Below are 14,726 nucleotides of genomic sequence, written 5' to 3'. Positions count from 1 at the left end.
TCCTGTTCTTTGCTATCATAATCCCAGGTAATAGCCAGAAGGGAGTGCCCAGTCATGGGGGGATGAGCTAGTCCAGTCTCTTTCCTGATGCTCAGGGACAACAGTTTCTTCTATCATTTCACACTTGCAGAGCATTTCCCAGGCTACAGATGAAAGATCTGCATCCACTGGCAGCTCTGCCAGTAACCCACAGCTGAAGGCAGACACCAGCTGTCCTTCTTTCCTTCCTGTCTGTCCTGGGTCCTGCAAGGCTTTGAGGAGCACTTGTCCCTAAAGCCAGTGCAGGGCCCAGCCTGCACCTCTCAAAGTTCCTCTAAATAGGAGTCATCAGGAGAAATTATTGTTAATGAAATAATGAACCCTTCCAGAAACCTGGGGAAAGAGCCAGGCAGGTTTTATCAGCCCCAGCTTACAAGGAGATCACAAGATCACCTGTAAGATATGCCCAAAGCTACAGATCTCGCACAACCAGAAGGGAAGCCAGGACTGCATTCCTCTCCCAGTGCCATGTCACGATTCCCAGGGAGTGCACTGCCTCCAGACCCAGCCTGCAGCAGCACCTCACTCTCTTGGCAGAATTCTCTCTTTAATTCACTTTCTACAATACACATTCTCTTGAAAACATGTTGGAAGCATGCACTTTCTCCACACTGCTTCACCTCCTCCATACCTCCCATCAAGGAAACACCCCATATTTTTATATCTTATTGCCTGCACTATTTTCACTTAATTCACCAGGACATCTGTGTTTCCTGGGAAGAAAATGTCTCTTCTGCAGGGTGGTGGTAAGGAGGTTGATGTGAGGCACTGCTCAGCAGTGTTCTCCCTAATTCACACAAGTTAAATAGCATTGCTCATCTGTCCAGGAAAAAAAAAAAAGGCTGTCTTGATATGCTTACAACTGTCATTTCATCTTAGAAAATACTACTCTAGGAAAAACCCCACAGTAACTATTCTGCATCTCCTGGTATTTTTATTTCTTGCTGTTGTGGTACCTTTTTGATTTCTCTGCATATAATTGTCTCACATATGTATCTTTGAAGCACCTATTAAAAATAAAAGGTTAAATAACAATACTCTCTGTGCAGCAGATGCCCGTTGGGATGACTTGGCTAAGTGTTCTGCCTCTCCATTATTCACCAGCTTCCACCAGCCTGCTCTCAGCAGGGATGCTGTATGTGGGATTAAAGGAAGCAAGGAAACAAGAACAGAAGTCAGGTTTCCCTGGCAGCACGGTTTCTGTGCCTCTCTGTGTCTTGCTTTATGTGTCTCACAGAATAGCAATAGCCTCTGCAAAAACCAAAAATTAATTATGCGTTAATTAAGCCCTTTCTTTCTGCTTTTCTCATGTCCTCAGTGAGGGATGGCTGTGTCAAACTACCTGCATCCATTTAGCAAAATATCCTGTATATTTAGAGCCTGAGACCCTTGGCAATACTCTGTAAGACAGACAAGTCCCTACACACCTGACACATTGCAGTCATCGTGGTTATTTTTCCCTCGCTCCAGGTGCACACAAACCCCATGTGCTTTTCTCAGTTCAGCTGCTAATGCATAACCGCACTTTTAATACCTCTCTGTATTTCCTGACTGCTTCTCTGGGAGCAAAGCTTCTCTGCTTGGGGATGTCCTCTTGTGCTGACTGCAAGAGCCTGGATGACTGGATTTAAGGAACAAGCACAAGAGGGAACAGCCATTCATTTCCACTTTACCTCCGAATGGCCATGCGGCCTAACACAATTGGCTGGGCTGCCTGTGGAACCTTTCGGATGTGTCAAGTAATTCCGTGAGCAAAGAGCAATTTGGATTTTGTGGTTAACTGTGTGCTCCAAACAAAGTCTTTCTCATGGGCAGGACATTGACGAGAACTTGTATTTGGTGTCTGATCAGTAATGAGTTCATGCTATGGCTTGACACTTTCATCATAAGGTTATCTTCCCCAGGCAGGTAAGGATTTAATTCTCTCTAATATCTTCTCCTTTCTATGAAATTTGCTTGAAATCAATTAACACTTTATCAGGGAGTCACACAAGCTGCCTTGATGTACCCAGGATTCTCATAAGGACAGGCAGGAGGCCACGTGGAACAGAGGTTCCTGCACCCTGCAATGTGTCCTCATGCACAGTCCACCTCTTACCCATACGTCTCATGCCCTTAGACAGTGGTTTGGCCTTAAAAGTGCCTGTGTAATGACTGATGTCATCAGAAGCCAATCTGGATTAATGCCTCTACACATCACCCTACGAAAAAAAGCACATCAAGTCTGGCCTGCTAAAAGCTTGGTTGAAATGCTCTGACCACATCACAGGAACAATAATTAACAAGGCGAAATATCTCCTGCCATAGCGTATTCCCAGCCCTCCCTGTGCTGCTGTGCTAAGCAAAGCAGCCTGTTTGTTTTTCTAGCACAAGCTGACCTTCTGTGCAGTCAATATCTAAAACACATTGTCTGAGAAGAGAGGGTTCACAACATTGCATTATGCAATTCTATGAGTGCACCCAGGCATGTGGCAATGCAGACTGCATCCACTCCTGTTGACTGCCTGCGATTTCACATACACTGGAATCAGCGTATCCTGAACTGTGGATTCTTTGCAGATGTCTGTATCTGCTCAGCACAGAGCTAGAGGCAAAACTGCACCATGACACCCTGAACAGCTCCCCTGTCATGTAGCTCTGGGGCATGGCAGAGCAGGAAGATGTGAGCAGAAACACATCTGCAGCTCCTGTGGTCCAGAGGGACCAAGGCTGATAAGCAGAGCTGGGCAAATTTCTCTAACGACCTTTCTGATGTGAAACTTTCCCAGTTTGAAGGGTACAGAGGGCTCGGGATGTAGGGAAAGTACAGGGAGCACTGGCTGGGCTACAATCCCAAGCCCCACAGGATAGGGAACAGCACATGCTATTCTGAAGGCATCTAGGACAGCCAACACTGCTGAAATTAGACAGACATCACTTTGTGACAGAAGTAAGAACTGCAAAGGACCATATGGGTCCTTTCATAGCTTGAACACCTACAAAACTATTAGCAAGTCCAACATCCCGATGGAAACACTTGAATGCTTGTAGTTCCGGTATTACAGAGTTCCCATTTTAAATGTGAATAATTCTGGGTAAATTCTGATGGTTATGATTTGAGGGGAGCTTTCTTTGTTTCATGTTTTGGCAAGACAGACAATACAATCAAGCAATGCTGCTGAATTTGGAGAAGTTTGCAAACTTCAGAGATGATGCAGAACTACAATGTTAACAGGCTAAAACTGGAAAGAGGTTCACAAATGGATGGGAGCTGGAGACATTCTGGTTAATCAGCCATGACCACAAGCCCATCAAAGAAAAAACAACATGAAGCACTTACAATACCTGATCTAAGCTCCGACTCATTTAGCTCTCTGAATATGTGGAGTAACTCCACTAAACCAATGGGATTATTTTTCATTCTGCTCATTGTAATGGGCAAAACCTGATCTTCTGAAAAGGATCCTAGGAAGCACAGATGTGGATCACCTCTACTCTTTTCATCCTTGTAATTTTAAATCCTAATTGCTCTATATATGGTTTAAATAGATAGAGGAAACATGACCATCTCTACTTCAGGGAGGAGTAGGCAGATTAGATGCTCTGCCTGCAGCTATGCTTTCTGAAAGAGCCAGGAACTGAAGCAGACTGGTCCAGTCTCAGTATCTCAACCACAGGCCCATCATTCCCTTCTGAAATCCTGATTATACTGACTGGAAGCTGAAGTAATGGAAATACGTACTTCCAATAACCCCCAAGCTACAATCACAGGCTTTCCTTTCACTGCCTAAATAAAGTTTTTCCTTAGTTCTTCACACATAAAAGCATATTCTGACACAAAGAGGAGACAGATTTACCAGGATGAATCTGTTGGTTTTGAAAGCCTTTCTCAATTTTTATTTAACAGGACTTTCCCATGGGAAAGAAACACAACACACTGCTTTGTGCCAACATCTCCTTTCCCTTTAACTGTGACTTTATTCATAGGGAAAAGAGGGATTAAATTGAGCAAAGAACAAACAGAAAACTGCATCAAATGGTGGAAACATGAGCACCTGCAATGTGAGAGACACTACACTAGTGAACTGACCCACCACACTGCTCTAATTGATTCCTTGTAGGCTGCCACCTTCCCCTCATGGCTTAGTGCTTATGCTTTGGGTTACTCCAGTGGTATTGGTAAATTCTATAGGAGGAGGGCTGCTGCAAATATGTCACATTAGTGTAGTGCAAATGACCAGAAACCATGAGCTGGCAACTCAGAATCTCCTGTGTTGTGCTTGGAAATGTATTGGCTATAAAAAGAGTGGAGAATAAAAACAAGGAAGGAAGCAGGAGAGGCATGCAGATGGCTGTTGTAGGACTGGTGTCACTCTACTTCAGCCAGAAACAAATTCCTCCCTGTGTTTTTAGATAGCTTTGCAAAGAGGATGTGCTGGTATTACTTCCTGACACTGGGGGGTTGTTATCGGTGTGTGTGTCAAGAGACAGCATTCCAGAGAGGCAGAGGTCTGTGTAAACTGGTTGTCATCCCCAAGCACAGACAGATCCAACTTTCCAACTGCCTCTTCATGACAGCAAGCTAAGATTAAAAGTTCCCTCTCCCCTCCTCCAGATGAGTGTCCAAGCTCCCATAGGACACACCACACGGGAGACAAGGAAAAGGTTTGTTTTCTTAAGGCAATTCCTTTCTGTTTTTTTTTTACAGGTGTTTGCTTTGAAAGAGATTTTTCTCTCCCCTGCCAGTATGCTCAGAAAACAGAGTGGCACCAATCTCAGGACCTGCAGTTCAAATTCCTGACTTCTCAGTCAGAGGCTGTGAATCATCTTCTTCTAGTGATAAGCAGGTCATTCAGCCTTGTGGCTTCTGCTCACAACTTGACCATGAGCTAACTGAAGTCAAGGGAGTTTCTCCCCTGGTTCTGAACTGGACCTACACAGCTACTTACAGACTGAAAAACCAGTGCCCTGTGGAAGTACAAAGTCTTTTGTGTTAGCTTTTTCAACTCTTTTCTTCTAATGAAAATAACTTACAGTTTGGGGTGCACAGAGATCATTCCAGTGGCAAAAGCTGGGTTTCTTCTCCCTCTCTTCCATGAGCAGAGTGAGACCATCCAGAGTGAGTAAATGTACTGCAAGAAGCTCTGAGTTAGAAAATACTGATGCCTGTGCTGGTTTGTGCTGCCTTCCAAGGCAGTGCATAGGCAAAGCCCAAACAGCAGCAATTCAAATCAGATACTAACTTGACTTCAGTGTAAATGTTTCTGTCATACTGACTGCTGGAGCACTTAAGTATGGACTTAAAATTAAGTCTATGCTTATGCAATGTCCTGAATAAAACCACTTTCCTGCACTGAGACCTCTGTCCTTATTGTGATCAAGTGTTCAGGTCTTGTCAGGCAATTCTGCCCACCAGAAAACAATGGGGACTTTTTCCTTGTGAACTGCAGGAGCAGGCAGGAGCCAGGGCAAGCTGACTGCTCCTCAGCTGCCTCAGTTCTTCAGTTTTGCAGTGAGAGCAGAGGTAAAGAAACGTGAGCTGCTGGATCAGGAAAAAGCTCAAATATGAGGGAAAGTGGTAAGGGTTTACTTTATCCTTTCCTGTATATTTGCCTGCCATGAATGCAAAGGGCTTCCTATTTGGTGCTGTGGGTGAGAGCCAGAATTTTCAGCCTTTGGCTCAGCTTCTGCCAACATTCATGTTCTGCTTATCTTGCTTCCGGTGCAACCCATTTCCAGAGATGGTGTTATTGAGAAAGTCAGTGATTGTGGTGGAAACTAAGGGAGAAGAGAAAACCAAGAAGAAAACCAAGAGACTGAAGTCAAATGCTGACAAGAACTGGTCATGACCATTATCAGCAGAATTAGATGTGCCTTTGTGCAGAATCGGGGCAGCTGAGCCCTACCAGCCTAGCAGCTCCTGACAGAAATAGGGTAGTGAGCCAGGCTGTGCTTTCCAGCACTTTCTGTCTAAGGAGATTTTCTAAAATCAGAGCAATGCCACCCACCCCAGGTACCTGGAGGAGCCTCAGCAGCAGGCTATGCTCTGGGAAGCAGGCAGAAGAGCAGAACTGCAGTGCTGAGTTTGCAGTGGGACTGCAGGGTGCCCACACAGCTCAGGAATAAAAGCTTGACCACTGCAAAATGAGCATCAGTTCAGAGCTGGATTCCTAAATCACCTTGTTATGTATGTGCCCTGATTCAGCAAGTCCCAGAGCTGTATCTCCAAGTCTGATGCTAGCACAACAGCTTGTGTTTAAAAATCTTGGCTGAGTCACGGCCAGCATCAGGAGCTATAAGGTAACACTGTGCAGCTCAGCTTTACAGCCCAGGGCTTCAGATTGTTTAGACCTTACCCATCCTGCCTCCCCAGAGTGTTGCAGTGCACTGAAGCAGGACCACAAAGTGCTAAAAATGATCAACCATAAATATAACTAACAGTGTTTGCTAGTGCCTGTTGCAGGCAAAAGTGTCAGCACAAGCGGCTCAGAAGTTTTTTGACATGAAATGGATCAGAAATCAGCCTTCTGCGTGTATGGTTTTACATTGACCCTATTTGTCTGAAATGGTCAATTCTTCAAGACTTCATTCTGACTATTATGACTGCATGTTTAGGAATACCATATATTATAACCACAGGACCAAAATGGAGAGCATTTGTACCATGGTATGCTTTCAAAACAAGGAATTTAAGTCAAATGTTAATGTAAAAATAATGCCCATTGGATTTTTTAAAGACTTTTACTGTGCTGGGGTGTACTTGCAGAGTATGTGGGTCACTATTTTCTGTAGCATCATTAGGAAAACATTCATTTGCATGTACATTTGGGCTTGGTGTGTACTTTGGGCAGTGACTACCTGCTGTGTGAGAAGTACATGCATGAAACTCTGTCTCTTTACAGTGACTGACACAAATGTTTGCATTTGAATGAAGTTTTGCATAGTCTTGCACAGAAAGCTTAGTTTATCTTATTCCTTCTTGCACTCATGATGGTTATTAGCTGGTTAATTCATGGATGCACTAAATAGCTCAAGTATGGTATGAGTACCACGATCCACAGTCTGAGCTGTATGCAGAGTTCCAGCAAGGATTTGGATAGCACATGCACTTAGAGGTGACTTTTAAAAGAAAAAAAAAAAAGTTCAAAATAATCTGTTTGCTGGGAACTCAGGTGTACAGAAACAGCCTCAGAGTAGTTTAAGGACATCTGTTCTTACTTCTCTTCCACCTGGCAAACTCCTGTTTGACCAACATTCACTATTTATAAACACACCATCAAGTGAAGACTCCTAGTACAAAGGTTTAGTGACTGTCCACATCCTGATGGGAAGGGAGTATCACTGTGTGAATACGAACAGTCCCTTATTGGCATCTCTTGTGCTACCACAGTCAAGGTAACAAAAACTTTGAAACTTGCTCACAAACCAAGACACAACCCTCCTTTATGTCAAGAATTTGGCCTACAAGTTATCAAAGAATAAAAGGGGTTGTACTTTTCTTTGTCTTCTATTTATGAGCCATAGAATCTTCCTGCTGCTTTTGTTTTCATTTCAATCTGATCTGCCCTCTCCCCCCAGGCTTTGTTTCAAATAAAATGCAGTGGTCCAGGGGATGCTCTGCCACAGTTTCTCTTGCCCTTCAGTGCTGTCCTCTGAAACTTGAATCTCAATCCACTGGCTACCTTGAGACCTGACCAAGTTTTCCACAGCATGGTACACAGTACCCTCGTTCCCCAGGGACTGCACTGACTTGAGCAGAGCCATGCACACAGCTTGTATTGCAGCCCTGTGTCTCAGCTGTATTCTGCAACACTGAATAAAAGGAAAGGGTTAAGGTTTTTAGCTAGTTCTGAAAAATAGGGTACCACTGTAAGACAGAATTAAAATGAGAATGAATCCAGACTGCACTTCTTTAGGATACACACTATTTTCTATATATCTTCCCTTCAAAACCCCACTCTGTCATATATTACAACTATGATGCTGTTTTACAGAATCTAATTAATACTTTAGTAATGTCATGAAATCTCCTAGACCAGAAACTAAGATTCTTCTTTTCAATATGTTTCTCTACCAAACAACGTAGCACTACAGAACTCATTGTGAACAAAGGAAAAATGCCAGACCCTAATCAGCACGCAGCAGGGATGGGTCACGAGCACATTTATCTTTCTTCTCACAAGCCTCCCCTGGATAAAGGAAATGTCCTAATATTCAAGGCATCTTGGACACCAGATGGCTGATTATTAGACATTTTATGAAGAGGAAGGAAGTCAAGAGAAACAGCCTGAATTTTCATGGTACTGTAGGGACAGAGGAAAGGAAGGTGGAATAAGGACCTAATATAAAACTTACTGACTGGGAAGACACTGATTTCAAAGGACTTAGAATCGGAAGGAAGAAAAGACCTGTGTTTGCTTTTCCTCCTGCAGATTAATTCTCAAGTCATCAAGAGCTAGAATGATTGATAGGTGCATAAAGTGTCCTTTCTACTACCATCACTGCAGTGAACAACAGCTGAGCTGTTGTTTTTGCAGGGGAGAGGTTTGAGTTTCTAAATATTCACAATAATGTTGCAAGTTTCCTTTAGACTACCTGCAGGGTTTCCATAGACCTGGTCTCAGTAGAGCAGGAGCAGGCTGTGAGCCAAGGAAGAATACCAGGACTCCCAGGCAGTTACTTGCAGAATTCCACCTCCTGTGAAGAAACTCAACAGGCAATGCCAACCAGATGCATTTGGGTTGATGCTGCACTAATGCAATGGAGGGACACAGCTGTATCAGATGTGCAAAGGAATCTTGGGAAGAATGCGGATATTGGATCTAGCGGTCTTCGTGGTCCTGCTCCTCCCATGGAAAGGGATGTGGATTATCCAGCAGGCCCTGCTGAGCCCAGAACAGCCTTCTTGCTAAGTATGTGATGAGAGACATCATAAATTGCTTGAGAAATGTATGTGGTCAGCCCACTTCTGAGGCACTGCACATAAATATGTGGGAGAAGGGTTGCAGAACTGGAAATGAGGCCTCCCACAGAACAACATGAGAACTGGAGGTAAAATCTCTTTCCACACAGAAGAGGCTGCATCAGGAGTTTGGGTCTTTTTCCTTTTTGCCAGAAGAACTGGCACTGAGTCAAGGTTTTCCTGACAGAAGTATGGCACACTGGGCTGTGAGGAGTATTTTCTCATTTTGCTACTCAACTACATTATCAAAACCTCGAGCACAGGATGAGCCTTACACAGGGCATGCACAGCAGAATCTGGACTCATGTCCTCTCCGCAGGCCTGTCACATCAAAGAAATTCAGGAGCACAGGGTATAATGTGAACAGATGATTAACCTGTCCAACTCCTTTCCCTTTATTTAAAACAACAACAAGAGCGAGCTTGGGGAATGAAGCTAATAGCCATGTGCAGTAACGGCGCTGGAAAATGTAATGATGGACCTTGAGCCTTGTTCACAGAGATGAAAGAGGGGCTGTTGTGATGCAGCTCAGCAGAGTGCTAATGACAGAGGTAGCGGCAACTCAAACCTTCAGCTGCATTTCAGTCTCAGGGCTGTAATCTCCTTATGCAATACACTTGACAAAGCTCTCTTGTGGAACATGAGCCTGCTTTTTCCACCACAGTGTATACCCCCTCCCTTGCCAGACTGAGGGCTCCAGGACTTTGTTTACTTACTTATTTATTCATTTATTTATTTATTATTTTTACCCTTATAACATTTAACCGAATGAACTGGTTGTCTTGCTGCAGATAAAACAAGCACAAGGAAGCTCTACTTACAGGGAGGGGTGTGCCTGTCTGAGGGGATGAGCAAAACCCCACCTGCTGCACTGTTTTCAGAGGTAAAACTGCCTAATTATTTTTTATTATCCCTGTGTTGTTTTATTAACCAAATATTTGTCTTTTTGCCTCACACACATCGAACGCCAGTATACAAATTGCACAAGGGGATTATGCCAGCATGAGTCAATCTTGGGTGTGTTTATCCTCAGAGAGACATAAGCCTCTGTTTCTAGAGGCGGGTGTTTCTTATCCCTGTTAGACCTATGAATATCTTTCCCCAACAGAATTTGTCACTTTTCCCTGCTGGCATGTCTGCTGCTAGAACAAGCCCCGCAGCCTGGCGGGCCTCCAAGTGGGGTGGGGGCTACATCCTCTGGGACTGCCATTATTTTAGTATTTACATTAGACCAGAGCCTAGAGGCCTCTAGCTGAGATCCAGGCGTTGCTGTGCAAGCAGAGAGTAAAAGACACTTCCTGCCCCAAACAGTTTATAGTCTAAACAGAGGAGACTGGTGACAAACAGCAGACAAAGAGGCAGCATTATTGCGACACAGCTAATGCTAAAGCAAGGCTGCAAACCCCATGAGATTTTTCTAAAAAGAAGTCAGTTTTCTTGCTTGTTTTATAGACTATTAAAATGTGTTCAAGCTTTCTTAAAGGTAGAAAGTGTTTGGTTGCTGTAGCAGCTGCAATTCTTACTCACGTGACTCCAGGAGGTAAGGTCTTGTAAGATGAATGCATCGCTCCAGTGATCCTCCTTTCAGTCTCAGTTCAAAGGTCCTTTCTGTTCACCTGTCTACAGAAAACATTGAGTGTAGCTACCCAGCTAATTTCTTGTGTCCTCCTTCTGTGGAGCAGGAATTGTTTCCCTTACATTGCCCAAGCGCAACCGGTTTTCCCCACCCATGAAAACGATTTTTAAGAACAACTGTGATGTTTAATTTGTACACCTCTCAGCACACAGTCCTGTTTCCTGTATCTATCCCTATCTCACTGGCACATTCTACTGTGGATTTGTTGTTCCATCCCTTAATTTTGACCTTGCCATTTTAACTGGCAGAAGACTCCTATTAAATCCCTGGGTTCTCTAATGACAGGTGATAGAGAAGAAGTTAAAAATATGCAGACAGAAAGGAGTGGGTGTTTTGCCTGCCCAAGGTGGCTTCTCCTGTAATTTGTGCATGAACTCAAATGCGCAGCTGAGCAGGAACAACTCTGTGGACCTACACAAAAAGAGTTCTGGAAGGCGCAGGCCAAATGTTAAACTGCTATGAACTGGTTTGTCTCAGCTGCAGGCAATGGAGCCATTTAAACTACAGAAAACGATGAGGATTTGCCCCATGATCACCATCTCACCATCTTTACTCCCTCTGTATATCCTAAAAAGATTATCCAGCAGCAGGTCTAAAAATAGGACTTAAATTTCTCAACTTCACAGCAGACAAGCATGCCAGAACAACTGTGTGTTATTGTGCTGCACTGCAATGAGAAGGAAAGGAAAGGAATACTCTTACTGTCTGTGTAGGAGGAAGCCTTTGAGGGGAGTCATCGGTAATAAAGGCCTCTTTTATCTGAACCACCAAACATTTCAGCTCTTCAAATTCCAGGTTTCTATTATGTGTTAGACACATCAAATAAAGTAATTCAGTCTCATCATCTAAATTCAGTGTTGTGATAGCTAAATGAAATTGGGGCAAGCTAGCTAAAAAGGTAATAGGAGCTTTTCTGAAAAGCAGCATGTGAAATGCATCAGTGCTTTTCTTTCTTTGGTGAAAAAAGGAAAAAGGTCTCTGTTTTTCCCCAGTGAGCTTGAAAAGCCTTGATATGGTCTGTAGGGCAGGATTCTGTAGAGGTGATTAGCAAGGGCAAGGCTTTATTGTGGCAGTCAGCAAGGGAAATTTTGTGTCCCAGAGAACTTGTGTGGGCAGGAGACACATAACTCAGCATCACATCTGTCCAGCAGTCACCTTGGGTGACACAGGCTGTAAGTCTGTGGGACACCCAAGGTTGTAGCCCCGTGTTAGCCCAGCTCTGGATCCACCTCAGCATGAGGCCATGGTTCAGTGCTCACCTCTGTCCCTTCTTTCAGCTGTGCTACCAGAGTGCCAGCTCACCTGCATGGAATCTGCTTCCATAAGGGACCACTCAAGGATTCCCCACTTCTCCTGTGAACACAACAGCTGCATGAACACAAAGATCGTGTTCCTTCGGCAGCGCTGAGCAGGCCGGGAGCGCATGGCGTATGTGGAGTGTTTAGTCAGCACATTTTTCCATGCGGGCCCGCAGGGCAGTCCTGTAGCTGGGACTGGAATGCTGCCCACTTATGGTAGCCAGTTAATGAGGCCGGCACTCCCAATGCCGAGCAAACACTTGCAGAGAATGCCAAGTATCCTGTGATGCACAGCCCACAATTTTCCTAGTCTGCTTTCTTATGCAATACACTTGGTTTCTTGTCTGTTAGCAAACTGATGTTCTCAGGTGGGTATATAGAGAATGTCTACAGAATAATACCCCTGTTACCACTATTTCTTGGTTCCATGGGCACCTGTACTTGAGGAATTCAAGCTGTCAGAGTTCTAGAAACTAAAATTTCAAGTGCTAAACTTCCAGTGCTGCTAAAAGAAGAGAGGGTTGGTAAAACTCTTTTTCACAAGGTCAGAAATATGGAGGTAATAAGCAAAGTGAGTTACTTTCCCCAAACCACAGGACTCATCAGATGGCAAACTAATTAAACCCTAATACAGCAAAGCCCTTAGTGCGTATGACATTTATAGCATGTGAATAATGACAATGAAATCAAATACTTAACCTGACCCACATTCTTGAGAAAATTACTAAACAGCATATGCCACACTACTTGATGCAAGCACACACCACCTAATGTGGATACCAGCAACCCTCTGACCATGGGAAAAACAGCTCAGGGTCAGACAATCTGCCCTGCTCCACTGCCTCATGTCCTAGATTCATAGCTTCCCTCTCCCCCCCCCCCTTTTTTTTTAACATATAAAAATCTCCTTTGTACTACCACATGCAGCTCAGGTGTCATTTTAGCTTTTAAAACCTGGTGTCAATCTAGTCTAAACTAAGGAGGCAATCTTCTTCCATCAGCAAAGAGCAAGGAAAAAGCCTTTCCAAATCCCTCACATCAGATGAACATTCCTAATTCTTCTAATAACTGGGAGATGTGTGGTTCCTGCACCAACACCTCAGTTCTGAGTCCATCAGACAGGATACGCAAGCAATGCTCCAGTAAAGCAGTTACCTGCACCCTTTTTCTTGTGTTTCCCCTGTGAAAGCTGAAACCACAGTGGTTCCCAAGGCCTTAATAAAGTTTCCTCCAACTCGTGATATGAATGAGCCCAGATGACTATTGCACTGAAGTGTCTATAGTCACTAAAAGTTGTTTATAATAATGTCCACTTCATGTACTAGACCTGCACTTAGTCTTTACCAAGTAAACGCTTATGTCAAACAAAACATGTACCTGATCGATTTATTCAGCAGTTGGGAAAGGCTATTTTAGGAAGACTCTCCATGGCCTTACTAGGTGACTTGTTTCTAGCTGGCACTGGGTTTGTGTAATGGGGTCACCAGTGTCCGTGAACTCAGTAACAGCTCATGCCACACCACAGGCTGCAGCTCCACTGCCTGCACCAGACCACCTCATCCAGAAAGGCACAAGGGGCATCTGTGGACACACACAACGCCATTTTGATGCTGTTTTTAACCTCTGGACCTCCAAATCCTCAGCGTTTCGTGCCTGCAGGCTCACCTTGTGCACCCGTGCCAAGAGGCGTGAGGAGCTCTGCTGGGCCCGCCGCCCACAGCGAGGGGCTGCACACCCCGGGGCGAACAGGCCAGGCCCAGCACTGCCCCGGCCCTTCTTCCTTAGGCGGACCAGTGGCGAGGCTCCTCTAGGGAGAGTGCAAGTCTTGACATACCTGCCGGAGGGCTGAGGCGGGCGGAGAGAGGGTGAGACAGCAGCAGGGGCGCTGAGGCGGGCGCTGAGGAGAAGAGGCGGGCTGCTGAGGCGGGCGCTGAGGAGAAGAGGCGGGCGCTGAGGCGGGCGCTGAGGCGGGCGCTGAGGCGGGCGCTGAGGCGGGCGCTGAGGCGGGCGCTGAGGCGGGCGCTGAGGCGGGCGCTGAGGCGGGCGCTGAGGCGGGCGCTGAGGCGGGCGCTGAGGCGGGCGCTGAGGCGGGCGCTGAGGCGGGCGCTGAGGCGGGCGCTGAGGCGGGCGCTGAGGCGGGCGCTGAGGCGGGCGCTGAGGCGGGCTGGGCGGAGCAGGCGCCGCTCGCGGCCGCGGTGCCTCGCCGCCGCGCATGTTAATGCTCGGTAATTGCCCGGAGAGGCGAGGCGGGGTGGAGCTATCCGGCGGGTGCCCGCCCTCCCTCGCTCCCTCCCCGCTGCTCTCCCCCCGCGCCGCCGCCGCCTCTCCTCCCCGGCCTCCCTGATGCCGAGGAATGGATAGAGCGGCTGCCCTGCGAGCCGCCGGCATGCTGGAGAGGAAGGAGCGGAGCGGTGGCGAGGCGGCGGCCGGCGGCGGCGCGGGGCCCCGGGCGGGCGCGGCAGCGCGGGGCTTGCCGGCCGTGCGGAGCACGCTGCAGCAGTGCGGGCTGCTGCAGGACCTCATCGACATCTCGCTGTCCAACCTGCGCGGGCTCCGCACCAAGTGCGCCGCGTCCAACGACCTCACCCAGCAGGAGATCCGCACCCTGGAGGTACGGGGCTCGGCAGCTGCCGAGGGGAGACCCGCCACCGCCCAGGGGGAGCCCTTCCCTCACCGGGGTCGCCCGCCCTCAGGGCCGTGAGGCAGCCCCCGCCCCTCACCGGCTCCCCGCCGCTCGAACCGCGTCCCTCGGGGCTGGTGCTGAAGGGGAGGCGAGGGCGGCCGGGAGGAGGAGGCTGAGGACAGGTGCGGG

At 46.6% G+C, this 14,726-nt stretch overlaps 2 protein-coding genes across 2 annotated transcripts in view; one reads left to right on the top strand and one right to left on the bottom strand.

The window, feature by feature from the left end:
• Positions 1-10,582: 10,582 nt before the first annotated feature.
• Positions 10,583-14,726, bottom strand: part of NOS2 (nitric oxide synthase 2) — a 75,596-nt gene continuing 71,452 nt past the window's right edge. The window contains exon 28 of the mRNA XM_061363302.1: positions 10,583-10,600. The gene's annotated coding sequence lies outside the window, so the exon portion shown is untranslated. The remainder of the gene's footprint in view (positions 10,601-14,726) is intronic.
• The window catches only part of KSR1 (kinase suppressor of ras 1), a 52,353-nt gene continuing 51,746 nt past the window's right edge, over positions 14,120-14,726 (top strand). The window contains exon 1 of the mRNA XM_061363342.1: positions 14,120-14,525. Within this exon, the coding sequence (XP_061219326.1) occupies positions 14,268-14,525 (258 nt within the window). The 5' untranslated portion in view covers positions 14,120-14,267. The remainder of the gene's footprint in view (positions 14,526-14,726) is intronic.

The sequence above is a fragment of the Neopsephotus bourkii genome, unplaced genomic scaffold (assembly GCF_033783945.1).
Source record: "Neopsephotus bourkii isolate Nb327-2 ecotype Australia unplaced genomic scaffold, CSIRO-AGI_Nbou_v1 NB_1154, whole genome shotgun sequence".
NCBI lineage: Eukaryota > Metazoa > Chordata > Aves > Psittaciformes > Psittacidae > Neopsephotus > Neopsephotus bourkii.
The sequence above is the reverse complement of the archived record's forward strand: the minus strand, read 5'-3'. Positions and strand labels throughout refer to the sequence as shown.